Consider the following 26,665-nt stretch of genomic DNA (forward strand, 5'->3'; position numbering starts at 1 on the left):
CCCAGTGGACAATTAATACATCTATCTATTTATTTATCTATCTAACTATATATCTCCTTAATTATCTATCTATCTGTCTATGTAATTGCATCTATATCTGCCAGACGGACACATTGACAAGAATATCAGTTTTGTACATTATTTCGTTCTGTTAACTATATTCTTTATGAGGATGAATTGCACAACATGCCAATATTATTGCAGAACAAATTTCACTTTTCTTTTAGCAAATATGTGTTCATTTGAATTTTTGTTGTAATTTTCGATTTATTTATTTATTTATTTTGTTTCACCGCTGATCGATCAAACGGGTGTTCGTGTAGGCTGTTAATTGTAAGACTTGCTTTGTGAAGTCTTCATGTTATTTATGAGAGGTAGTGTTGTCATTTTTACTTTCACTTTCACGTGTTTCTTCCATCTGCCGTCGGTGTCGCCATTTCTCATTTCACCCGTTTTTGTGCGTACGCCTGGGTCAGAGCTTGCGTGACGGACAGCACATTTTCCCGTCAGTTTGCTTTTTATAAATAACAACTATTGCGTAGAGAGTGGCGTACGCCTTCTTTTGTGCGTACGCAACGTTTATAAATGAGGCCCCGATCTAACAATGTATAACTATAGTACAGTGAGTGTTGATTTGGAATAAATGAAGCTAAATTTGTCGTTCACATAGTATGCGGCTCTTCATATGTATTTCAAAATCTGATGTGACCACCAAGTCAAAAATATTTGCCTACCCCAGTACCCTTGGTCCAACGGGCACAATGGGCACAGCCACCTGCCCCACAGTTTCCCTAGCACCATTAGACTGGAGTACTGTCAATTTGTGCCACTGGAAAGGGGTATTAATTACAGTTAAAGTTTGCATTTTCAGCACTTAACACCACCATCAGATCAAAGGGTTCAAAAGTCAATAAAAAAATTCTGTAAAAAGCACAAAAAAAATCATTATTATTTTCTTATAAAACTTTAATAGACAATGAGAACATTGTAAAAAAAAATATTTAACTGCTTTGTTTAATTGAGTTTTGAGTGTAACATGATCACATGATTTATACAGTATTTGTGTTTTTGTATGTACAAAAAATTGTTTTTAATACAAAAGTGTATTTAAAACCAGTGTTGTGAAACATATTCACATTGTTATGCTACAATATATTTTAATTAACTTTCAATAAACACATTTTTGTAATCCAAATATAGACATCAACATTTTTACATACAATATTTAGATTTAGTCTTTATATGTTCATTACGGGTTTAGCCATCCGAAATATATACATTGTATTCATATAAACATGTAAACTGTGAAATAATTTGTGCAGATTCCTTTATGCAAAGTGCCTTACAAACCAGAGGTAATAATACAGAGGTACAGCATACACTGGAATGTGCATGAACCAATCTGGGCCGGGTTTCCCAATAACGATTGAACTTAGCACTTAAGAGCACTTTCTACGAGCTACTTAACGAACATTCGTTGTTCATTTACGTGCGTTTCCCAAAGATGCACGTGAAACGATCGCTCGCAGCTGGGTTTTAAGTACTACTTACGAGTCGCTATCCCTTTGTCAAGTGCTGAAATGTCACCAATAGAATGACTCAAATTTGTAGCAAAGGCTTGTCTAGGCTAATGATCTTAAGCTAATGTGCACTAATATTCTTTATAATATTTTTCATTATTGTTCAATGACTTTTTAAGTGTTTTAAAATTGTTCATAATGAAATATTCTTTTCCGTATTTAGTTAGGACTCGTCCTACTGCAAAATACCTTATGCATTTTAAATAATAGTTTAGATTATTATTGTTATTATTTGTTTTTATTATCTATGTTTATTTATTATTAGGGATTATTGCATTGTACCGTAAATATTTATTTGGTTTCTTTAATCAGATGCCATACCCTTAAAAACATTTTTTTTTTACTGTAGCCTAGATGAATTATAGCAGCAATTGGTAGGAACCATTAATCAATTTGCTATTTCCAACTTTTACCAAAATTGTACAAAATACGTTTTCCTTCTTTATTAATTTATGTTTAGTCATTAAATTAAATTTTATTTCTCATTTGAATTTTAAATATATTGTATTAAAGTAATTTTAACAAATAAACAAAGAAAACCCCAATAAATAAATATAGCCTACATTTAAAACATTACATTATCGTTATTGCAGGAGTGCAATTTGCTGGTTGTCTGGCAGGTGACCATGTAACACTGCTGTCTTACGATGCACTTAAGAATTAACGATTACTCCAGACCACTCGTAGATCTACGATGATTTTCAAGTGCTACTTAAGCTACGAAGCTTTTGGGAAACGGCCCGTAATTCTAAGATGATTCCTACGATCGTTTTTCGATCTACTTAGCCTTACGATGCTTTTGGGAAACCCGGCCCTGCTTGTTAAGACTGTCGTTAACTTTTGGGTCCAAATGGTCCATCAGATTCCTTAAGCAAATAAAGCAACTGTATGAACACTTACAGTGCACTCCCGAAAATCACAATAACCTTTATCTCCATACTGAAATCCCATGACTAGAAAGCAATTAATCTTTTATGAATCATATAGTTGTCAGCCTGGTGAATGTAGTGTTCAGTGAAAGTTTATTAAAAATATGTAGCTTAAAGGTGTGACATGAATAAATATGGCTCATAAACGGCTGGTCAAATTGTAGTGAGTGGAGGCTTGGACAAGGAGATGGTTCACTGCAACACACTTCACAGTCTTCACAGTCAAAGTCTTCAGTATCTGTAAAACAAAATACGATAGCAGGTTGTTAATCTACATATATTCATCAGTAAGAAATTGAATTCCTAATCATGTGACAATAAGGTTATATAGTTATAGTTATATAGTAACAAAATTCTGCAAAAAAATCAGTCTTAGATGTGTTGGGTAGGTTCATAATTCTGTAAAAGGTGTTTGTTCCTTTAAGTCTTAAACAAATAAAATAGGCACGTATTATATTTGCAGTATATTTCAGTGATAATGTACACACTGGTAGGCCTATTTTCATACTGTAAGGTCCAGCAAACTAATGATTCAGCCTTGCAACTAATATGTATATATATATATATATATATATATTTATGACACTGCATTGAGTGGGGATTGAGGGGGGCTGGAGCATTGAGGGACCCCATATAAAGCTGCCATGATCTCTGTTCTGTGTAGACTCTTATTTTGAAGTCCTGTCCATGTCTCCCATGTTTTGTAGTTCTGTGTAGTTCTTTTGTTTCATTGGCCTGCTTGATGATTGTTTCCCAGGTGTCTCTCATTATCCATCATTACCCAGTGTATTTAAGCTCAGTATGTGCATTGTCTATTGTCGGTGATTGTTAGCTTTATGGTTCATGTAATGCTCTGTTCAAGTTCGTGTTTGCGGGTCCCGGTTTGTCTCAACCTGTTTGGTTTTCTTTTTTAATAAAATACTCTGGTGGTCTGTATCGCTTTTACTCGTACTTTTGAACTTGGGGTTTTGGGTAGTAACCCAAGCACAAAAAGAACTTCAAAATTCGACTGCTTTATGGCATACGCCACTTCCTCAAATTTGGACGTTAGAGCGCAACTATTTATTTTCCTAATGTTTTTATCATGGACAAAGCAGCAACAAAGAAAAACAAACCCAAGGTTTTGTCGGAGGAGACCAGAAAGAGAAAACGGGAGAGTGACAGAATAAAAGAAAGGACGAGGATCAATATTGGGCCAGCGTTCACTCGCTGGCGTGAACTAAAGGAGGAGGAGGGATTCCTGACCGATGCTGACTTGGCCATCATGCTTTTGGACTAAGTAATGTTATATTGCTTGCATATCTAAGTCCTGTCTTTTTTACGTGAATTTTGCTGGAGGCTATTTGGGGAGTGTAGAGAGTAACTTATATCATGTGACTCTGTGGCACCATGTTATTGTCACGGGCTTACAACATGGGCAATCCGAGTTCAACTTCCCTTGTTGTGTAAGATGCAAATTATCCAACCTTTATAAGCCAAATAATACACCTAATTTTATGTGTAATCCTTGGGAGCTGAAGGATTTTGTGTATATTTCTTTCATGTGTAATCAATGTCTGATGCGTAACATTGCAACTATGCCCTAATGTAATCAACATATGTCTGCAGTGAAGGTGTGAACCAAATGGCCTATAGAAACTAATCAGTGTGAATAATCAAAGAATCACCATTCCTCAGTGTAGACTGCTTGATAGACCAATCTCCTGTAGGAGGTCCTAACAGGTTTCTATTGTTTGTAGGTCTTTGGTTATCATGTATAAAGTTCTGTCCCACAGACAGAACTTTGGGTTAAGAATGTAGAAGGTTGACATGACAACATCGCTCCTGAAGAACTATGCTACATAAGAACCTTCATTAAATCTCTTTTCCCCACATGCAACAAGAAGAGAACTGAAGAATTTTGAAGATTCTAGTTTCTGAAGATTATTGAAGACAAATTGATTATGTTTGTGGACTCTGTTTGTGGAAGCAACTACCTGGATGACTTTGTCTTACAAATCTTCATTTGGTGAGTGAAACTTATCAGCTCTCTCAAAGAACTACATAAGAAATTAAGCAGAACAATGTTCATAGTGTAGCATTGTTAATCATTTAGGCTTGGTCCTTTATCTGGAGTTTGTAGAAATTGTTAAACAATTTAATCCATTCATCTAGAGATTGTTGAAGTAGAAGCTTGGTCCTGATGTCACAAGGTGACGATCTTTTTGGGCGGAACCAAAAGTTGGGAAAGTTTGGTTCCGCCCAGATGTTTCCGCCCAGACCGGGAAGAGGAAACACCGGACATCCGGTAGCATCACAAGGGCTGTAATCAGCCAAACCCAGTGCAGCTGTGGGTTGTTAAGCGGCGCGCCGGGTGATTGGAAGACGGAGGCACACAGAGGAGTACTTAAGAGCAGTAAAATCACAGTTTGGTGTGCTTAGTGTGTGTTACGTGGCAGAGCTGTGCTCGTTCGATACGCATTGGTGGCTGTCTATACTCTCTCACTCTCTCGTTCACAGTCTGGGGTGGACACGTAGGAGTCACGGAAAACCCTACGGGTAGAAGAAACATCACGTTAAATAATAAGTTTAAAGGAGCAAAGGAGGAAAGAACGGATTGTGTTTTGCAACATAAACAAAGGCGGACCGCTGTGAGTTTCAACTTTTGTGTTGGGACGAAGTATAAAACTAACCTGTGCATTTATTGGATACCTCCAGGAGAAGGAGGGCGGCCCTACCCCTGAACCAGTGTGGTAGATGAGCCGCAGGAACATTTATCTAAGCAGCTACAGCAACAGACCAACTCATCCAGGTTGTATTGTCATCGCTCTCATCAAACCCAAGTGAAGTGGAGGACGTCTGGCGTCTTTTTGTGTACACCTGTGGTGTGGTGGGTGAGTCCTTGTACTTAGCAAACTTTTTCACGTTGAAGTGGTGCTGTGTAATTGCTGTGGGTTGCTGTGCCAGTGCTGTGTGTTTTGTCAGACGTAACCTCACACCATCCATTTCATTGAGGAAAAGACGGAGAGGTTAACGGTCCTAGGAAGAATCATCTATTATACACAGTGCGCTGTTTGGAGTGTGAAGTGATGACGTGGGTCTCTGGAAGCCCTCCCCGTCTGTGTGTCGGCCGATTTCGGGGAACGGCGGTGAAGATTAGAAGCTGGCAGTGTGTGTGAGTACGAATACGGGTTACTTACAGTGATACCTTACCTGTGTGTATGCCCTTGTCGCAGAGTTAGAGGCGAAGGAGTTCCGCCGCCCCGTGGTCTCTACAAAAGGGTGCCCCTGTCCGGTATTCGATCGCCCTACGGGTAGCGAGGATAGGGCAGCGCTTGACCCGGTGAGACGGCGTGTCGTTTCCGCCCCTCTGCTTGACCATTGGACTCGCCGAGAGGGTTTTGCCCCCCGGCGCCCTGTGGAGAAAATCACAGCCCGTTCGACTCCCTGTGCATGCAGCCGTTGTAAGTCCGCCCCCCTTACGTGTCGATCCGGCCTTGACCTTAGAGCGCAGTGGGTGTGCTGTGGAAAAGCGGCACTTACCTGGAGCTGTAGAACCGCGGAGAGGTGAGAAGCAACCAAGTCAGAGCTAACCGTGTTCCAGCTGCCTCCTGTAGAGAAAGAGAGAACGAGAGTGAATGTTAAGAAAACGAACGGTGGAAAGTCATACCTACCAAGAGCTATAAACAGCAGAAAGGTGAGAAGCAACCAAGCCAGAGCTAACCGTGTCTTGTGTTCCAGCTGCCTCCTGTAGAGAAAGAGAGAACGAGAGTGAACGTTAAGGAAACGAACGGTGGAAAAGTCATACCTACCAAGAGCTGTAAACAGCAGAAAGGTGAGAAGTATCCCAAGTCCAAGCTAACCGTGTCTTGTGTTCCAGCTGCCTCCTGTAGAGAAAGAGAGAACGAGAGTGAACGTTAAGGAAACGAACGGTGGAAAAGTCATACCTACCAAGAGCTGTAAACAGCAGAAAGGTGAGAAGTATCCCAAGTCCAAGCTAACCGTGTCTTGTGTTCCAGCTGCCTCCTGTAGAGAAATAGAGAACGAGAGTGAACGTTAAGAGAACGAACGGTGGAAAGTCATACCTACCAAGAACTGTAAACAGCAGAAAGGTGAGAAGTATCCCAAGTCCAATTTAACTGTGTCTTTGTGTTCAAGCGGCTACCTGTGGAGCAAGAGGGAAAAAGGAGGAAACATTAGGAGGACGAACTGTGGAGAGTTATGACTGCCAAGAGCTGCACACAGTAAAAAGCCGCCGCCTGAGGAGCAAGGAAGGAAGGAGAGTGAGCTTGACATAGGCATTGTGTAAACCCTGACCGGTGAAGTCCCTGCAGAACGCAATACAGGTACGCCGGAAGAAGAGAGTTTACCCCAAAGTACTCACACTATTTTATATTTGCCTCCAGGAAAGAAGAGGAGGGCGCCACGGATAACGGGGACAGGCAGGAGCCTGCTTTCCACGTTCCCCCTCCCTTTGGTCTTGGCCCCTAGACCCCCGTTGCCCCCTCTCTCTGCCCCACTCTTGGCCGTGGCTCACCTGGAGAACAGAGCCCGATATTAGTTTTAATTCCCCTTTCCCCCATCTCCCCAGTATATTTTAAATATTTAATAAATAAAGATTATTTTATACTTACCTGTTCTCGTGTGGTCTGGTCATTGGGTTGACTTTGGGGACCTCCTCGAGGTGGAAGTTGAGAAGGGGCGTGGCTTTAGTCATTAGCAGCCAGCCCCTGGCCGTGACACTTTCTCTAAATGTCTGTAGGAATTGTTAAGAAACAATTTAGTCCGTTCATCTAGAGATTGTAGAAGTAGAAGCTTGGTCATTTCTCTAAATGTTCGTAGGAATTGTTAAAGAACAATTTAGTCCATTCATCCAGAAACTGTAGAAGTCACAGAAATAGTTTGGGACTGATAATGCTGCAAGATTTTAGGATTCTTGACTGGGTGCTAATCAGTAGCCACTATTTGGTTAGATTCTAACAAGGTTAGAAAAAGATGGTCTACACTATTTGGTTAGATTCTAACAAGGTTAGAAAAAGATGGTCTAGATCCAAAATTAAGGTTAGAAAAAGATGGTCTAGATCCAAAATTATGGAACTTTAAGTCAATTTGCCTTCCATTGAAAGATATGGAAAGTTCTAAGTGACAAATAAGAAAACTAAGAACTGTAATTGAGCATTCTGAAGTAGGATTCAGAAGGAATTTGAGAGTTTAAACTGTGAAGTCTAATGTTTATTGGTGTGCAAACAGTAGACACATTTTATTATGGTTCTCTTTCAGTCGGTCACTACGACGTCACGTCGTGACCGACGAATTGGGAACTCGCTTAGAGAGACCAATCTGCTTCGTAAACTACTAAAACGCCAATGAACTTGGCATTGAGATATTTGCATAATGTTGGCGCCGCCCCACCAGGTGCGTATATAAGCCGCAGGTGCAAATATGGAAATTTGCTTTTTCGCTTCGAAAGCCGGCATTATCTGCTACTGAGAAGCTACTCTCTGCTCTTCTGGGAACGGTTGCTGAAGTTGATTGACAAGCAGTACTAACACAGCGGACTCTCGCAGTATTCCACTGCTCTGCATCTTTTTTGTTCTGAGTTTAGTGTGTGCGTTGCCTCTCCCTGTGCGCATCATCAGCTGAGCACCTAAAGAGTGATTTCCCTAAAGAGTGATACTTTTTAAAAACAGCCACTCTTTCGTATATTCGGAGATCAGCGTTCTTTTCAGGATAGCTTTTCATCCGTGCGATCTTGGATGCGAAAAGTATAAGGGCTCCAATGACGGTCATGAGTGCTGTCTTCGTGCTTGGGCATCGAGCACTCCGAGGCTGCATTCGTGAAGGGTTTTTGGTTCTCTCTGTGAGAGCATAACCCTTCTTGGATTGCGGAGACGACTGTCGTATCTACGGGAACGCTGTCCGTGCCTTTGCAGTGCTGACGCCGCCATGGTGCGGCTGTCAAGCGCTCGCAGGACACTCTTCGCATCACTACGCTGAGTAGGACGGAGGATGCGTCCTTCACCTACCGGCCTTTTCATCCTCAGCCGGTTGAGGCTCCGGTGGAGACTGCAGAGTCATGTTCTACGATTTCTGCCAAATCCATTGGACCTCCTTCTGGTCCCGTCACTTCTGCAGCATCAGAGGGGTGCCAATTTTTTTTCCCTCCGAGGCGGAGTCGTCCCGGAGATGGCGGCCGTGCCCGCTCGAGCGGCGGAAACGGTAGAGTTGGAGGGGTTAACCCCCCTCCGCCCGAACCATCCCGCCCACATGATTGGTACTTCGGAGCTGCCCAGGCTTCTACGGTCATCACCTCCTGTGCCTGCCATTCCCGACGGCACGAAGAGCAGACATGATCGTTCAGCTTTCACCCCTCACCTACGGAGCCGCTAAGGGCGGGGACCCCTTCAGTGGAGCGGGGGGTTGCTATGCAGCTGCGTTCCTGGAGGGACCACCCAACCCTTCCCTGCCGTGTTTGTATAGACAGTCGTCTGGTTACAGGCGCTGCCCATCAGACATACGTAGACGCGGCGTCAGCCCTGCACGCAATAACGTCACTGCAGGTTCACCAAGCTAAGGCTTTAGAGATTTACAAGGGAGGCCGCGACCTTCAGTCGTGCGATGTCCACCACAGTGGTTCAAGATCGCCACCTTTGGCTGTGTCTGGCTTACATGATGGATGCAGACGAGAACAACTTCCTGAATGCTTCTGTCTCACAGACCGGCCTCTTCGTCGAGCCCGGGGAGTTTTACAGCTCCGCTGCGCAGACTGAGGCGATTTCCTAGGTCGTGCCCCGGCGGAAGAGAGCTGCCCTTGGTCCACCAACGCCGGCTCCTCAGTCTGCCTCTCACCGTCGGCGTCCTGCGGCGGCCACCTCCGTTCCCCTCCTCGGACCCCATCTCGGCAGCGCAGGGGAACCGGTTGTCAGCAGCTCGCCCCGGGCGACCCGGAGTGGCAGAGGATCACTCTTCAGGAGACGGTGATTCGCTCCTTCCCCCGGTAGAGGGTTGGGTGGAAAATCCTTGGTTTGCATCTGTTCCACCAGCTGTCCAGCCGGTACCCACTTAACCACACATAGAGTGCATTCCTCTTCCCTCTCCAGGTCTCCGGAGGATCGAGACAGCCTTGAGCGGGCACATACACCAGCTCACCCTACCTCTCCTCTATCGCCAGCGGGTGTTTTCCGGAGTCTGCGCTCTTCGCACAGGAGACCAGACGACCGTCACCCTCAGCGGGCTCAGGTCGGTGTCACACACACACATACTGTAGATGTTTATGCTGTCTCAGCAGACGCACGGCAGTCCTACCTGTCTTGCTTCGTTGCCCCACCGCGGGTACTTGGTAGTGTCATTTATTCTCCTCGTATGGTCCCTGGATGCTTCGCTTCAGCTCTCCAGCCGTATCATTGGGTTTTACGCACTATCCGCCTCGGTTACAAAATACAATTACCGGCACTCCCCCAAATTCTCGGGCATTCGTTTCACTTAAGTGAAAGCATCCGATGCACATGTACTGCGTGCAAAAGTCGATGTCCTGCTGGCGAAGGACGTTTCGAGCCGGTCCCTCTTACCGAGATGATGATAGGGTTTTTCCAGCCTTATCTCATAGTACCCAAAATACGCGGCAGGTTATGACCGATTTATTTACGCACCTGCTCTACAAATGTGATCCTTTAGGATGATACGCCGAATATTTCAATATTTAGATCGATGTGCAGCCTTAGACCTGTAGACGTGTACTTCATGTGTCCATCTCCCTTCGCCTTAGACCGTTTTCGCTCTGCGTTCGTGGGGTGGGCATATTAATATTAATACTAAGTACACGATTCGAGCTGTCTCTCTCTTCCCGTATCTCCATGAAAGTGCTAGTCACGGCATCACTAGTCACTAGTCATCTCTGAGAGAGAGAGCGTTGTTCGCATTCTGCTTATATTTATGTCAACTTATAATAGCTCGTTCTTGGCAGACGTGCGTGAACACAGAGGTTTAATGCTTCGGCATTTCGCTCGTTTAAGTCATCAGGTCAACTGGGAAGAGAGCAACTTTGCCCCATGCAGAGGATCCTTTTCTCAGTATGGAAATAGACTCGATCGATTTACTGGCGTGTTTTATAAGAGCGCGCACCCAGTTTTCTGACTTGCCTCGGTTTAGTTCGAGGGAAGAACGCGGTCCCTCTGAAACAATTTCAGAAGCTCCTGGACATATGGCAGCAGCTGCGGCTGTGACACTGCTCGAGCTGCTTCATATGAGACCGCTTCAGCGTTGGTTTTACGATCGAGTCTCGAGGAGAGCGTGGCGCAATGGCATACACCGTGTAACCATTACACCTGCGTGTCATTTCTATTTTACCCCGTGGCAGACCCAGCATTTCTGATAGCAAGATATGCCCCTGAGTCGGGTCTCCTGGCATTCTGTAGCACATGCGATGCCCCCAGCGTGGGATGAGCAGCCACGTATGACGGGCTTGCAGTCTCAGGGGTGTGCATAGCACCCCAACTGCCGCGAGTGGTGCGCTGTATATCTGGGACTTGTACGCTCCGCTATGGAGATGCGAGGGAAGGATGTATTAGCCGACACCAACAACATTGCGACTGTTGCGTTATTTACCGTCAAGGTGGTTTTTGCGCTCTCGTCACCTGTCGCATCTCGCCCGTCATCTCCTCTTTTGGAGTCAGAAGCATCTGAGGTCCCTTCGTGCCATTTACATCACGGGTTCGCTCAATATAGCGGCAGACGCGCTTTCCCAAGCTGTGCGCCCCGGCGAATGGTGACTCCACCCCCAGACGGTCCAGCTAATTTGGAAGTTCGGTCGTGCGCAGAGATCTATTTGCGTCACCGGACGATACCCACTGTCGCCTGTTTTATTCACTAACCGAGGGCAGCCTCGGCGTGGATGCGTTGGCACACAGCTGGCCACGGGGGACACGCAAATACGCATTCCCTCCAGTGAGCTTAATCGCACAGACACTGTGCAAAGTCAGGTAGGACGAGGAGAGCCTTTTATTAGTCGCCCCATACTGGACGACCAGGAATTGGTTTTCAGAGTTAATGCTCCTCGCGACAGGGGACTTTCTTTCTCAAGGAAGGGGCACATTTGGCACTCGCGCCCTTACCTGTGGGATCTCCATGTATGGTCGTTGAGCGCGCGCAAGGTTTAGGTGATTTATCGCAAGCGACATCTAACACCATCGACGCGGCACGAGCACCGTCCACAAGACGGGCTTATGGGCTTAAATGAAACCTTTTTCGTCACCTGGTGCTCTTCGCAACACAAGGACCCCATTAACATTGTGCTTTTATATCTTCAACATAGGTTAGATGGTAGGCTGTCCCTCCGCCATTAAAGTTGATGTTGCCGCTATTTCTGCTCATCACTCACTTATCAACGGCAGATCAGTTGGCCAGCATGATTTGGTATTTGACTTTAAGAGGCGCTCGCAGGCTAAACCCCTCGCGCCCTCCCTCTATTCCTCCCTGAGACCTGTCCATGGTGTTGAAGCCCTACAGGTCCTTCGTTCAAGCCTTTGCAGTCTGCAAGTCTGAAGTTTTTGTCAATGAAAACTCTGACCCTGCTAGCATTGGCCTCCGTGAAGAGAGTAGGGGATTTACATGCATTCTCTGTTGATGATTCGTGCCTTCAGTTTGGTCCTGCTGTCTCACTGAGACCCAGACCAGGCTACGTGCCCAAAGTTCCCACCACTCCCTTCAGAGATCAGGTGGTGAGCTTGCAAGCGCTGCCCCCGGAGGAGGCAGACCCAACCATGGCTTTATTATCCCCGTACGAACGTTATGCCTCTACGTGGATCGCACACAAAGCCTCAGGACTTCAGATCAGCTCTTTGTTTGTTACGGTGGTCAGCAGAGAGGGAAAGCTGTCACTAAGCAGAGGATGTCTCATTGGATAGTTGATACTATCGCCCTTGCTTATAATCTGCAGGGCATTCCTTGTCCATTTCAATTGAGAGCTCACTCTACTAGAAGTGTTGCCTCATCTTGGGCGCTCGCTCGTGGTTCCTCGCTAACAGACATCTGCAGAGCTGCTGGTTGGGCGACATCTAACCCGTTCATTAGATTTTACAGTGTTCGTGTCGAGCCTGTCTCCTCTCGTGTTCTTTCCTCGTTAGGGGAAGCACGGAGAACAGGCTCGCAGGTCGGCTTGCAGCCTCCGACTGCTGCTCCAAACTGAGCTCAGTATGGAAGGCCATCAAGGCAAAAATGCGTGATAATTTGTTTTGCCTTCCTCCGCTGCCTTGGCAGCCTGATGTTGTTAAAATCCTCACTGTCATTCAAACCAGCATGTTCCAGCCAAGTTTGTTTAAAGCGATCTTCAAACTCTGTGACACTTTACCCTGTCTTCTGCATGCAAGATGTAATTTTACCCCAATTAATCAACCACGGGGTAGTCTTCTGACAATTATATGTGAGTATGATCTAATCTTAGAGTATTACTTTACTTAAGGTAATGTGATTGATATACTTAGGGATATAGTTGCAGATAGACTATCCTTGCCTACCCTGAATAGAAAGAATAGGCAAAAGGTACAAATTTTCGTACCATAAAACACCCTTTAAGACAATGTTTTTTATATATATATAAACTTTAACCAAGCGACCACCGTTACAACTACTTGTAAATGAGCTACGCTATCTTTTGGCATTTGAAAAAAAACATGAAAATATATTCATATGACATGCAGGAAGGCACCCTGCGGACTTTGTGAACTAAAGCGTTGTTTCTTTTCCTTTGCGACAGTGCTGAGGCGCTTGTGGCCTCTAGTGGCGCTAGACATGAAAAATACATGTCTAATGCCCCCTAGTGTGCAAAAAGTTCCGCGGTGTGCCTTTAAAAGAAATTGTTGATCAAGGATCACATCTAACTTTGTAAAATCATGTCGACCCTATGTCATGGTAGGTGCTTAGCTAAAGAACTCCCATAATCTTTGACATAATTCTGCAACACTGTATACCCAAGAAAGGGGCAAATACTGATTTTCCACTCCAAATTGCTCCAACTTACTTTTTATTTAGTTAGGTAGTGAGACAATAAATTTACACCTGCCATGTGAGAATCTTACCTGTGTTATCAGATTCATGGTCCTGCATGCTCATTGGTTTATTCAGTGTTTCCAGAGTTTCTGTATTGATTTCTCCATTGACACGGTTATCATCATCGGTGTGTTTGTTGTGTTTCAGAGCAGGGCAGGACCTATGGGTGAATATCAGACCTTTCTTTTTGGAACCTAAAACACAAATGAAAGCACAATGTTAAGCAATTAAGACTGAAGTACAGTATTAATCAAACAATACTTGAATTTGCTTAAGCTACGCACCTACACACAACCCAAACCATTGGGTTAAATTAACCTAGAAAATGTCCATAGTTGACCCAACATGAGTTGAAATAGCCCAGCATTTAAAAAATGGTACACTTTTTAAAAAGGTACATCCTTGTAGAGTACATACCTCAAGGGTACATTATTGGTCCCAAAAGTATACTTGTGCCTATGGTACATATTAGCACTGCCCATTGACAACACCTTAAGTAAGCTTATATGTTCAAGATAATTACCATTTACTTTTTGAAATCGTATTACACAATGCGTTTTAATAACATATCCCTCACCAAGCAGCATCACAGCGCTTGTCTGTCCATAGATGTCAATCATCGCCCAGATGGGCCAGTAGATATTTAGAGCAGTCGGCTGAAAGTAGGTGGTACCATCATAACTTCGTGTACAAAGTCTGGCACTACTGTCGATCCAAAACTCCATCTCTGAGCCTGGGTAACACTTGTCTTCGGGAAGTAGCGCTGCTGCGTACAGTGAGGAGGAGTCGGTTAAGTCTGGAACAGCCAGTGAGGGTAACGTTGTCTCCTCGGGTAAAACATTGGCAAAACCGATCCGCAGCGAGCCGTGCCAATTCCCCGTAAAGCCCTCAACCCGCAGGCGCAACTTCTCTCGGATCTTTACTGGTCGCGCGCTGAACACCAGACCGTGGCGAAACGACGACTCATCTCTGGTCGCGCGTCGCCCACCGTCACTCAGCGTAATCAGACGACCGTTCACATTTGAGTGGAAAGACAGGGGTCCCAAACTGGTGAGCTTGTGACACACGCACCGATGCACTGAATCTGGAGGAAAAAAGTTTTGTTAGAGAATAAAGCAAACGGGATGAAAATCATCTATTTTGCAACGTCTTTCAACCTAATAGCCGGAAGAGGGCACAACTGGCTTTATGCCCAGCTGCACTACTTCCTGAACTTCAGCCAGTTCCTTGTTTCCTGTCTGCCATTATTGGACAAACTGATTAATCCAGGTTTGCCTGACCTTAGTAGTCACAACAACAATAATCAGACACACCTGGATTGATCAGTTTGTCCAGTGACGGCGGGCAGGGGGCGGGGAGCTGGCTGAAGTTCGGGAAGTAGTGCGGCTGGGCATAAAGCCTATTGTTCGCTTTCAAAGTCACCTGCAGTTTATTCTATTTCGGATTTCCAAATATTAACACACGTTACCTATATAATCATCAATAGTGATTCGTAAATGGTACAATTTATTTACTGTAAATAAAATGTTTTGTAAGAAAAAAATAAATATATTTTGAATTGAGCACACGAATTGAGCTCACATGTTAAAGATAATACTAAAAACATACAGCATGGCAGAGAAATATACATTTATTATTTGTTTAAATTAACATATTTTGCTGTACTAGACTGTCTGCGTGGAAACTTTCCTTAACTGAATTAAGTTTATTGAACTATTTACTATTATTATTATTATTATTATTATTTTAAGTGCAGCTATACAAAGAATGAATGAGCAAATATAGAGCTATTCAGCATTTGCCCCACACTTTATCATTCAGTATAAAAACATAATTCAATTTCTTTAAATCTATCTATCTCTTAGATAGTAACATATTCCTGCTTTATACAAAAATATATGAGGAAAAAGTTACCATTTGTCATCATTTGCTGTTGTTTCTCTTTCTTTTTCGCTGGCATTCTCTTCACTTCTTGCAAAGCAGTAGATATCTTTGAATGTTTTAGCTTCTGTATCTAAATGAAAAGAAAACTTGCTTTTAATGCTGTGTACACGCCATAAATGTATGTGTTGTGTTTTTCTTATAGGACGAGGACAGGAAGGGGGCCCCTTACGAAAATTAAACATGGTTGTATTGTAGTAAAATATAGTAACCATGTTTTTCTACAGTAACTATGTTTTTTTTAACTGTAGTAAAACCATGGTTAATTTTCATAACGGGCGCAACAGTTACTGTTGGGAATTTCTGGATGCGGTAATACACACATTTTGTCCATGCTAGAAAAAGGCAAATGTCGTTGCCATGATCCATTTTTAGAAAAAGAATGCAACAAAAAACAGCATTTGAGCTACTGCGGATGCCCCAAATAAATAAATAAATGTGTAACGTGATTTACGTTATATAATACAGAAATAAATAGATTCGACTCTGGTTGTGGTAATTACTTAAATTTGTAATACTTTAGAAAACAGTAGTGTCCCCCAAATTCATGTCTGTGGTGTTACAACCCTATGGTTACAACAACGGATTTCGCCCTTTTAAGAAAAGGGGGAAATCTATTCCCAGCCAACATTGACATGTGGGCCCCACGTGGGTTCCATCTGGGCAGCATGGGTTACATGTGGGCATGGGCTTCACATGGGCAATATATGTGGGTCCCATGTGGGTTTCCTATGTGGGCCCCATATGGGTTTGCCCATGTGGGATAATAATGTGGGCCCCTCATGGCACCTATGTGGGCAAAACATTTTTATGCTTGAAATACATTCTTTATACATTTACAATCTTAAAATAATAACTTTTGGTTGATTGTCACTTTTAAACAAATAGCAAATAATATAACAGATATGATTTGATCAGTATAAAACATTTTAAATAAAAATGCATTATTTTTTACATTTAATTAACATTGATATGTGGGCCCCACATGGGTCCCATATGGGCAACATGGGTTTCATGTGGCCATGGGCTTAACATGGGCAATATATGGGTCCCATGTGGGTTGACTATGTGGGTCCCATGTGGGTTTCCCTATGTGGGCCCCATATAGGTTTGCCCATGTGGGATAATAATGTGGGGCCCTCATGGCACCTATGTGGGCAAAACATTTTATGCTTAAAATACATTTTATATACATTTAAACTCTTAAAATTATTACTTTTGGTTTATAGTCACTTTTATACAAAGAGCAAATAATATCACAGATATGATATGATCAGTATAAAACATTTTAAATAAAAATGCATTATTGTTAACATTTATTTGTGATATTTGTAATGTTTACCTGCCAATTATTAATTTTAATTTGCACAGCTGAGCATGAGTGAAAATAAGAAATGTCAGAAAGTTCATCAGTTTGATAAGTGTGTTAATTAAAGAAATGTTCCAAACATTCTGAAAGGAGTCTGATTAGTGGAGTCAGGTGTTTCATATAAGGAGACCTCATTACGATCTGCTCACTGCAACGACACATTACGCTTGACAAAGTAGTCCTGCTTCAAATGTTTTTAATTGTGATTTTTATCACATAATATAATATCATATTTTAAATAATCTTTGCTAAAATAGGCAGACTTTTAAAATTACAACTATAAAGATTAACATTTAAACTACAAGAATTTCCAGTCAGGAGCAAGGATACGGTTTCTATCGGAGCAGCAGGAGTCTCTCACAACTGTTACACTTGTAATTTATCCTGAGTTGTGTTTTTACGGACTGCACAGGGATGAATCAAAGCAAACGTGCAAGGACATTTAATGAGTTTGGCTGTGGATGCTTTGGAAGTTCTTCATAAAACGTTTGAGCAAAGATTAATTGATGATCAGAAGACCATCTCCAGATGAGTGAGCAATGTTTGTGTTGTTTTTGAGTTCGAAGTATTTTAAGAGTTTGACTTCTTTCAATGCTTATTTTAAGTGTTATGTTAAATTGTTAGTCATTACCTGCCTTAGCAGTTTTGAAATGTTCATGATTATTTTAGCATTGTATTGTTATAAATTGACAATAAAGTATTTTGATATATTGAACCTTTACAGTTTTTTTATTTGATTTCTCATATTGCACCTCCTTCATGTTTTGTGATGTTACAGATGAATGAACTGTTGAATATTTATGCTGAAATCTGATATTTACCAAACTGAAATGATTTGCTTTTATCGGTTTTCAATTTAAAACAAATATATTATTTAAGTAAATTACAATTAAGCATTAAAAGTATAATTATTTCATAATAAGGGACCAGTCCAGTACCCATTAAAAATCCATTCTGGGCCCTGATATGTAACGTGGGCTTCATTACGTGGGTGCAATATGGGCCCTATGTGTGTTGCCCACGTGGGCCCCACATAGGCCCCACTCAGTTTCTATATCAAATTCATGTGGGCAACCCAGGTGGGGCCACAGTGGAACCCATGGACAAACCCATGTACAGCCCACATTGGAAGCTCATATGGGGCCCATATAGGGCCCACATGGGCCCCATGTGTGTTGCCCAGCTGGGCCCCACATAAGCCCCACTCAGTTTCTATATCAAATTCATGTGGGCAACCCACGTGGGGCCATAGTGGAACCCATGGACAAACCCATATAGGGCCCACATAGGAAGCCCATATGGGGCCCACATGGGCCCCACCTTGCAATGTTGGCTGGGTTTGGACGGCGTCCTGTGTATAAAGGTCATTGCAGGTGCTGGTGGATCTGAAAGGTACGTGGTGAGTGAATTCTTTATTAATTTTCTTAAAGTTAGCTAAATTTCTGACAATTTTATGTGTCACACTTTATTAGTGTATGTGGTGTTATGCATAACTTGCAGATTTGACATATTTTAATAAAAATGTTGGTGTTACTGTCGTTTAACTTCAAATATTGCTGACACCACAGACATAAGTGGATGTTTTACCATCCACATGTTTTTTAATTTTGTAAAAATTATTTAAAATTAAAAAAGTTAATAACCTTCAATTAAAATGGATATAGCATTTTAAAAACGCATTTTAAATGCATAACAAACAGTACATTTTATTAAAAGAAAACAAACAAGCAAGCATTTTTACAATTTCTGCCTCTCATTTGCCACACCAATTGAAGAATGACCTTTCTAGTGGTGGGCAATATTAATGTATTATTTCATCAGAACTACCTACAGAGACAATACTGAGATATACAGAAAAAAGCAGGAGTCACTATTTGTTATTGAAAAAGAAATACTTACCATGGTGCACGTCTGTTATGGCTGTGGTATAAGAGGATGTTTCTACATCAAGCTTAACTATTACTATGTTTGATTTTGCTAAGTACATGTACTCCACCCCCCTCCTCCAATCTGAACTTCGCTTCCTTAAAACAATAGCTGTATTGACTACATAACAGGTGACGCAACAGTTTTGCACTATTATAATGGTTCAACGGGCTCAACCTGGGGCTGGGCACAGCCATCTGCCCACACATTTCCCTCAGCACCATAAGGCTGAAGTACTGTCAATATATGCTACTGGATCAGAAGGATATCAATACCTGATTATTAATTACGGGTAAAGTTTGCGTTTTCAGCGCTCAACATCACCATTAGATCAAAGGGTTCAAAGTCAAAAAAAAATGTTTCAGTAAAAAGCACACAAAATTATTTTTTACTTATAAAACTTTAACAGACAATGATAAAAATTGGTACTTTTTTATTTAACTAATTATTTTTTACTTATAAAACTTTAACAGACAATGATAAAAATTGGTACTTTTTTATTTAACTGCCTTGTTGAATTGAATTTTGAGTGTAACATGATCACATGATTTTTACATGATTTATGTTTTTTGTATGTACACAATTTTTTATTTAATACAAAAATGTATTTAAAACCAGTGTTGCAAACATGATCAAATATATATTACTTAACTTTCAACAAACACATTTTTATAATCCAAACATAGACATCAACATTTTTACATGATCAAATATATATTACTTAACTTTCAACAAACACATTTTTGTAATCCAAACATAGACAAATCCAAACATAGACATCAACATTTTTACATACAATGTTGAATATTTACATTTAGTCTTTATATGTTCATTATGGTTTTAGCCATCCGAAATATATACATAGTATTCATATATAAACATGTAAACCTTTATGCAAAGTGACTTACAAACCAGAGGTAATAATACAGAGGTACAGCATGTGGAGGGTGCAATAACAGACCTCTACATAACATAACCACAGCACTGAAACGTGCATGAACCAATCTGCTTGTTAAGTTTGACATCAACTTCCGGGTCCAAATGCTCCATAAGATTCCTTAAGCAAAAAACAGCAACTCATTCGTAGTGCACATATCAAAATAACCTTTATCTCATACTGAAATCCCAGATGGACGGAAAGCAATGAATCTTTCATGAATCGTTACAGTTTTGTTGTCTGGGACATTCTGAGCTTGGTGAATGTAATGTACACCGCAAGTTTATAAAAATGCTTAAATGTGTGATATGAATAAATATGGCTCATAAATGGCTGTTGAGATTGTAGTCTTATATGAAGTGAGTGGAGGCTTGGACCAGGAGATGGTATTTTTACGTCATAACTTAACAAGTGAATAACACACTGGTGTGGCCACTAACGAGCCACCGGGACAAAATGACAAAGGTGGCCACGAGCTAGCCTACAGCCAGCAGTACAATAACACATTTACTTGGCCTTCATTTTGCACAATTTATATTTTAAGTTTGTAATCAACTCGTATAAGCAAGAGATTTTATATGTTGTGATAAATGGCGAAAGCACATATAAGAATACGACCATGTAACAACCAATAAAAACAATAACAGACGAACAGCAACATAAATTCACTCTAAAATAAAAAGGATATAATTATTACTTATAAAATCAAATATACAAAAATTCAAGTGTATATGTTATAGTTTATAAATATTATATTGTTGCATAAACATAGACTATTTTATTCAAATACTACTAATTTATTTATTCATAGGAAATGCGTTTTGCCTTCACGCGACAGATGACATCATTGCCTAGCACGATTTCCTTGAGTCACATAAATGTTGAGTTAATAATCACATCCTTCTTTTGTCACCAGTTTCCAATGTAGGAGACCCGTAATTTTCCTAGGAGTCAATGATGCAAACATATTTCTAAAAAATCTTTTTAAAATAGATGTCATTCATTTTTGAGTCAGGTATAATGTGTTTTGAAAAGTTATTATCCCAACAGCTATTTGTGATATTTGTGAACTGTGATTTATAGAAAAAGGTTTTGAACATAAATCAATATAAAGTATTTTAATTTGACATTTTTATTCATTTAAACACCGTTTTTATTAATAGTTGTCTTAAACTGTTACTTTGTACGGACAGTTTTAGTGAAGATAAAGGATACTAAGACTATGTAACACCCAATAAAAACACTAACAGACGTACAGCAACATTAATGCAGTCTAAAAATAAAAGGATAGTTGCTTTCTTACTGTAATGTAAATATTATATGTCTAAATGGCTGACTTATAAATATAACTATAAATTTTTACTTACTTTTAAATTAAACATACAAATATACAAAAATCCAAGTGTATATGTTATAGTTTAAAAATATTATATTGTTGCATAAACCTCCTCTATTTCTTCAATTACTACTAATTTATTCATTCTTAGTAGGCCTAAATGCGTTTTGCCTTGACGCGACAGATGACGTCATTGCCTAGCAGGCACGTGCACACATAGGCTGCGTCCGAAACCGCATACTGTATAGTAGGTACTGAATTAGATGAAGTACCTACTTACTTGGCATTAAAACAGTAGGTACTGTATAGTATGAATCCTGGTAGTATGAATGAGATTCGGACGTACTACATCCGCCATGTTGCTACATCACGAAGTCGTCATCACGTCATGTCATTTCAGCACGAAAACAGCCGCGTGCCTCTTCTTCTTCGTTGGATAACTCCTCGTCCGGGGCATCATGGGATAGTGAAGCGTCCATCGTATGCACACTGCAAAATCTAACCGGAAGTAGTAGGTCATCCGGTTACTTTTCGCATACTGTTTTTCGAATACTATGTATTCGGACATACTACTCGCCTCGCCTACTGCTTTTCGCGTACTATATAGTATGTAGTAGGCGGTTTCGGACGCAGCAATAGACATCAAAGGGGGCTTGAGCACCTGCCCTTTTTATTTCTGGAGAGAAAGTGCCCTTTTTTCTGGGGTGCTTTTTAAAAAAAAAGATCTTTATTCATATAACAACTGATGTCTGTCTGTTTCTTGTGTTTTTTACTTGTTGCTTATTTAATTTAACATGAATTTATTCAGGAATCATTTAAATGAGATTTAAACTCTAATATAAAGAAAAATAACGCTATTTGTGGCACACAAACGGTTAACAGATGAGTCCCGCCTCCAAAATTCACATCGCTAATATGATTGGCTTTACCTTTCCTTAGTCCCGCCTCTCTAACTTATTTCGCTTTATGATTGGCTTGTCTACACTCGTGCTGCATCATTCGCGCTTCAAGCGCCAAAGCTGAGCCTGAATGAGACGCGATGTCCATAATTTGCAGGCAGCTACCGATAAGTGTGTGAGGAAGAAAGCATTCTTATATTAACAGTTTTATGCACAAAATATGGGACACGTTGTTACACATAACGATTCAGGGACATTGTTTTCCATGGCAATCCCATATTAACCTGAAAAGTTGCAAACGTGTAACAGTGTAGTGTATGTAGTTTAAACAGACTGCTCATAAAATAATAAAGCACAAACAATAAAATAGTTGCTAACTGCAGTAGTAAGCTTTTTTGTTTGCGTTTTTTGTAATAGCTGTTAAATAAGTATAATGTGTTATACTGGAGTGCTGGAGTAGATTGGGAAGAAATCTGATGGTTCAGTATTTTACTTGCCCAGTCAGAATTTTCACTGACATCACAAAAAGTAAAATATAAAATACAAATAAAATAGGCCTAATCTATATTTGTTGTTTCTGACATGTGTAACCTAGCCTGACGTTGTCATACTCAATTCTAGTCAGAATTTGAGTCTGATACCTCTCCATTGAGCTATAATTATAAGGCGTGTCTCAACCGAAAAATGCCTCTGCACTCAATTGGATAGACCTACGACCAATCAGAGCAACGGAGTGTATGTTGAAATTACGTCTTTGCAGCCTGACCGAACTGCTAGTTATTTCGCTACGACACTAACATGGTGATTATACTAAGTCTGAGTTAGCGAATGTACATCAACACCTACTATGTTTACAACATTTCGTTTATATCACAACATGAAGTATTTACTAAGTCATAGAGTATGACTATCTCTTACCATTTGTACGTTAGGTGAACTTCATCCACGACGATACCCTACGTTGGCTTGAAAATATTGGAGCCTAGCATGTCCCTCCACTTATTAGACAACCACGATTCCGGGCTTCCGAAAAGAAGCTGGCAACGACCGCTAATTATATCCATCTCGTCGTGCACGCAGAGTTGCCTCGCCATGATAAGGTTGTCCATTTCAGTTGCGACCAACCTTTGCCGAATCCCATAAGAAGGACGGCAAAAACATCAACAAATGCCCTGCTCGCGTTTCTCTGTTCCTCTTTTAAAATCAATGCTCTGTCGATATCTTTTAGAACAGACTCAATGTCAGAATCCACACATCTGAACTCTACAGCGGCAGCCATTCAACACACGCGCTCTTTGGTGACGTGGTTCATTACGTTACTGTCGTTTATCTGTCAATCATAGTATAAATCCCGCCCTCACAATTTGATTCGTCGGCCAGTTTTGATATTCTCATAGTAGCTCCTGAACGGTGAATCCCCAGACCGATCTTCCCCGTATTTCAAATCGTGGTGGGCGGGGCTAAGATCGGCTGGCACCCAGGCTATGTGTAACCCTAATATGAAACCTAAGATTAAAGGTGCCAAAGGATGTGTTGTCATAATATGTTAAATTGTTCTTTGACAATTACATAGAAGGTATGTTGCTTTATTAAAGCTATGGTCTACGATTTCAAAGATTGTTCATTATTAATAACCTCGTTTAGATGCTGGTTATGGTTCTACAGTAACATCCTAACAATATGAAGAGAAAAAAGAATAAAAAAAATCCATTCAGTCTATTGGGTGTATGGTAGCAGATGTAAACTGTCCGGCCGGATAGCTTACATTGGTTAACTGCTCTCATCCAATCCCTGCTACATTTGAAAATCCACCTCGTGCTCGCGTGTCCACCCCATCGCACATCACCCCGCCCCTCTCCTGCCTGCGACATGAAATTTGTGTCAGTGTATGGTAGCTAGCGAAGCAGCAACATCTCACTAATGGAAAAAAAACTAAACGACAGCAGCAAGCAGCCCCTGCTTGTCCCTACAGTAAAGGTTGGAAGAAAAAGGAAGTCTGTTGAAGAAAGAGCAGAGGTTAAAAAAATTTGAAAAATGCCGGACTCCAAGTAGAATCAATATATGGTCCGCCATTGACCGTTGGAGGAAGCTTCAGGGAGATTTGGGGCTGAAAACCGACGCCGACACGGCAGACTTTTGTTGAACAGGTACGCACTTATTTATACTTTTATTGTGTGAGGAGTTACATTAATATCTTTTTATGAGTACATGCTGTCGTTCGGCATCGGAATGTTAGCCGTTTAGCATCGCGTATCACGGGTCAAAATAATTATATTTACAAAGATTGTGTGAGGTGTTACATAAATAGTATTATAATCTGACTACATGCTGATGCTGCCGGTCGCCATCGGAATGTTAGCCGTTTAGCATCGCGTATCACGGGTCAAAATAATTATATTTACAAAGATTGTGTGAGGTGTTACATATGATATTATCAGTCTGACAACATGCCCATGCTGCCGGTCGGCATTGGAATGTTAGCTGTTTAGCATCGCGTATCACGGGTCAAAGTAATTATATTTATAAAGTCATTTCTTGAGGCTCATGAGGGGAAACGTATGCCAAACGTTGTTGTGAAAGTAAATAACGTCAGTTACAATCATAATTGTAATTGTTCATTCCTTCAAGCTTTTATGTGTTTACTGCTCGGTAAATCTCTGTTCTGATGTTTACTACCAGTGATCACAGCTTGAATGAGTGACGTTGTTCAGGTGGTTTCCCGGTGGGAGGGATCAGGTAGCACAGAGGGGCGGGATGAGTTTTTTTAAAACTTACTAACCGTCTCAGGCTTTCTAGACCGATTTTCAACATCGTAGACTACAGCTTTAAGTGCAAAAATTATCCAGAAACGTTTTTACATGTCTATTTACAACCCTAGAATTTGTCATTTTAATTAAATGGTCTATTTTTCCCCTATTTGAAAGGGTCATGAATAATAATGTTGAGCTCTGCTCTGAGGCTCATGCCAGAAGCACATATTAGTAAACAGACCTTATATTTTGAGCCCTTATCAGACAAAAATACATTTTGAGTAACAACTACCAACTAATACGCTAAACGCTAGAATATGATATAGCATTTATTGGCATGTAGCGCTAACTCAGCAGTTACAACTCTGTTATTAGCATTTTAACAAATTTGTAATTAATATGTAATTTAATGTTTTCAAAACATGCACATTGTGCAATGGCTTCCTTTGCTGCTCTATAAACCTTGACTACTAATGAGACCATGGTGTCTGTGTGAACTGATTATTTTGTAGACATCTTTTGAAAATTAAACAATTGAGTGAGTTTGAGGAAGATAAAATTAATTAACTTTTTTTAAAATAATTTTTTTAAAAAGGAACTCAGAATTGTGTTAATATATATACTTTTTGTTTAAAAAAAAAGAAAAAAAAATACATAATTATGAAAGGTGCCCTTTATTTCACTTGAGCCCCTGCCCCTTAAAATGTCTGTGCACGTCCCTGTTGCCTAGCACGATTTCCTTGAGTCACATGAATGTTGAGTTAATAATCACATCCTTCTTTTGTCATCAGTTTGCATTGTAGAAGACCAGTAATTTTCCTAGGAGTCAATGACAAAACAAGCTTCAGAAAACATATTTCTAAAAAATATTTTTAAAATAGATGTCATTCATTTTTGAGTCAGGTATAATGTGTTTTGAAAAGTTATTATCCCAACAGCTATTTGTGATATTTGTGAACTGTGAATTTGACATTTTTATTCATTTAAACACCATTTTTATTAATAGTGGTCTTAAACTGCAACTGACAATTTTAGATACCAAGGAAACTTTATATTTATTATACAAAATATTGAACATGTATTGAAACCAACCAAATAGGTTTTATAGAATAAAGTGACATATTTCATACATGTATCAAGTATTTTTTAAAGTAAATAATGCCCCTGGACACAAAAATAATAATTTCATTGTCATTGAACAAGTGCACGTGATGTCATAGCGAGTCAAGGCCAATGAGACTCCAAAGCAGCTTTAACTGTGCTCTCCTCCTGTATCTAAAACAGGAACGATTGTACAAATATATCATTTCCACCATCTGTATGCTTATCATCATTTATTAAAATTTCTAGGTCTACAGGTCTAAAACAACATGAAGGTGGGTAAATGATGCCAGAATTGTCTTTTTTTGTGAACTATCCAAAAGCAGATAAGATAAAAGTGTTTTAATTTATATTGTACAGCAATTAATGGTGTAAGCATATAGATAAGAACACAAATAAAGACATAACACGTGACATTAAAGAAGTCAAATTTTTATTTAGTTTCTTTTAAAGTTTATTTATGACATGTTTGACATTTGTAAGAAAAAAAAATATTTTTTTGAAATACAAGTATAGATTTAATATACCAAAATTAGGGCAATGTATAAAATATAGTATATACAAGTCACTTTACAGTAATGAAATAATAGCTTATAGATAACATTGTATTGTATGGATTAACATATTTCATATTTCATCTCTATAGTTAAGGCCTATCAAATAATGCAATTTCAACATGACTGACAATTACTGCTACGAATTTTGGCAAAAGGAAAGATGATGTTGACAGAAATCTAAATATATGATTTCTGACAAAAGTACATTTTCATGCCCTCTTTAATATGAGTCTTGATGTGTTTATGTTTGGTGCAGCGCAGCATGGTTTCACTTTTGGTTTGAGTTAAAGGTTATGCAGTGGATTATAAGTTAATCAT

At 40.4% G+C, this 26,665-nt stretch overlaps 1 protein-coding gene across 2 annotated transcripts; it reads right to left on the reverse strand.

Annotated features, from left to right (window-relative positions):
* Positions 1–1,011: 1,011 nt before the first annotated feature.
* Positions 1,012–18,862, reverse strand: LOC141363929 (E3 ubiquitin-protein ligase NEURL1-like). 2 transcript variants are annotated; one of them, XM_073867612.1, is made up of 6 exons: positions 18,741–18,862; positions 15,446–15,545; positions 14,109–14,615; positions 13,561–13,725; positions 6,873–7,244; positions 2,621–2,747 (listed from the first exon to the last, which is right to left on the reverse strand). In XM_073867612.1, the coding sequence occupies exons 1-5, from the start codon at positions 18,741–18,743 to the stop codon at positions 7,237–7,239; spliced, it is 783 nt and encodes a 260-aa protein (XP_073723713.1). In that variant the 5' UTR covers positions 18,744–18,862; the 3' UTR covers positions 2,621–2,747; positions 6,873–7,236. The 2 variants fall into 2 exon arrangements, with proteins under 2 accessions (XP_073723711.1, XP_073723713.1); XM_073867610.1 differs by lacking the exon at positions 6,873–7,244 and having other exon boundaries at positions 1,012–2,747.
* Positions 18,863–26,665: the final 7,803 nt, after the last annotated feature.

This window comes from Misgurnus anguillicaudatus, chromosome 5, assembly GCF_027580225.2.
Source record: "Misgurnus anguillicaudatus chromosome 5, ASM2758022v2, whole genome shotgun sequence".
NCBI lineage: Eukaryota > Metazoa > Chordata > Actinopteri > Cypriniformes > Cobitidae > Misgurnus > Misgurnus anguillicaudatus.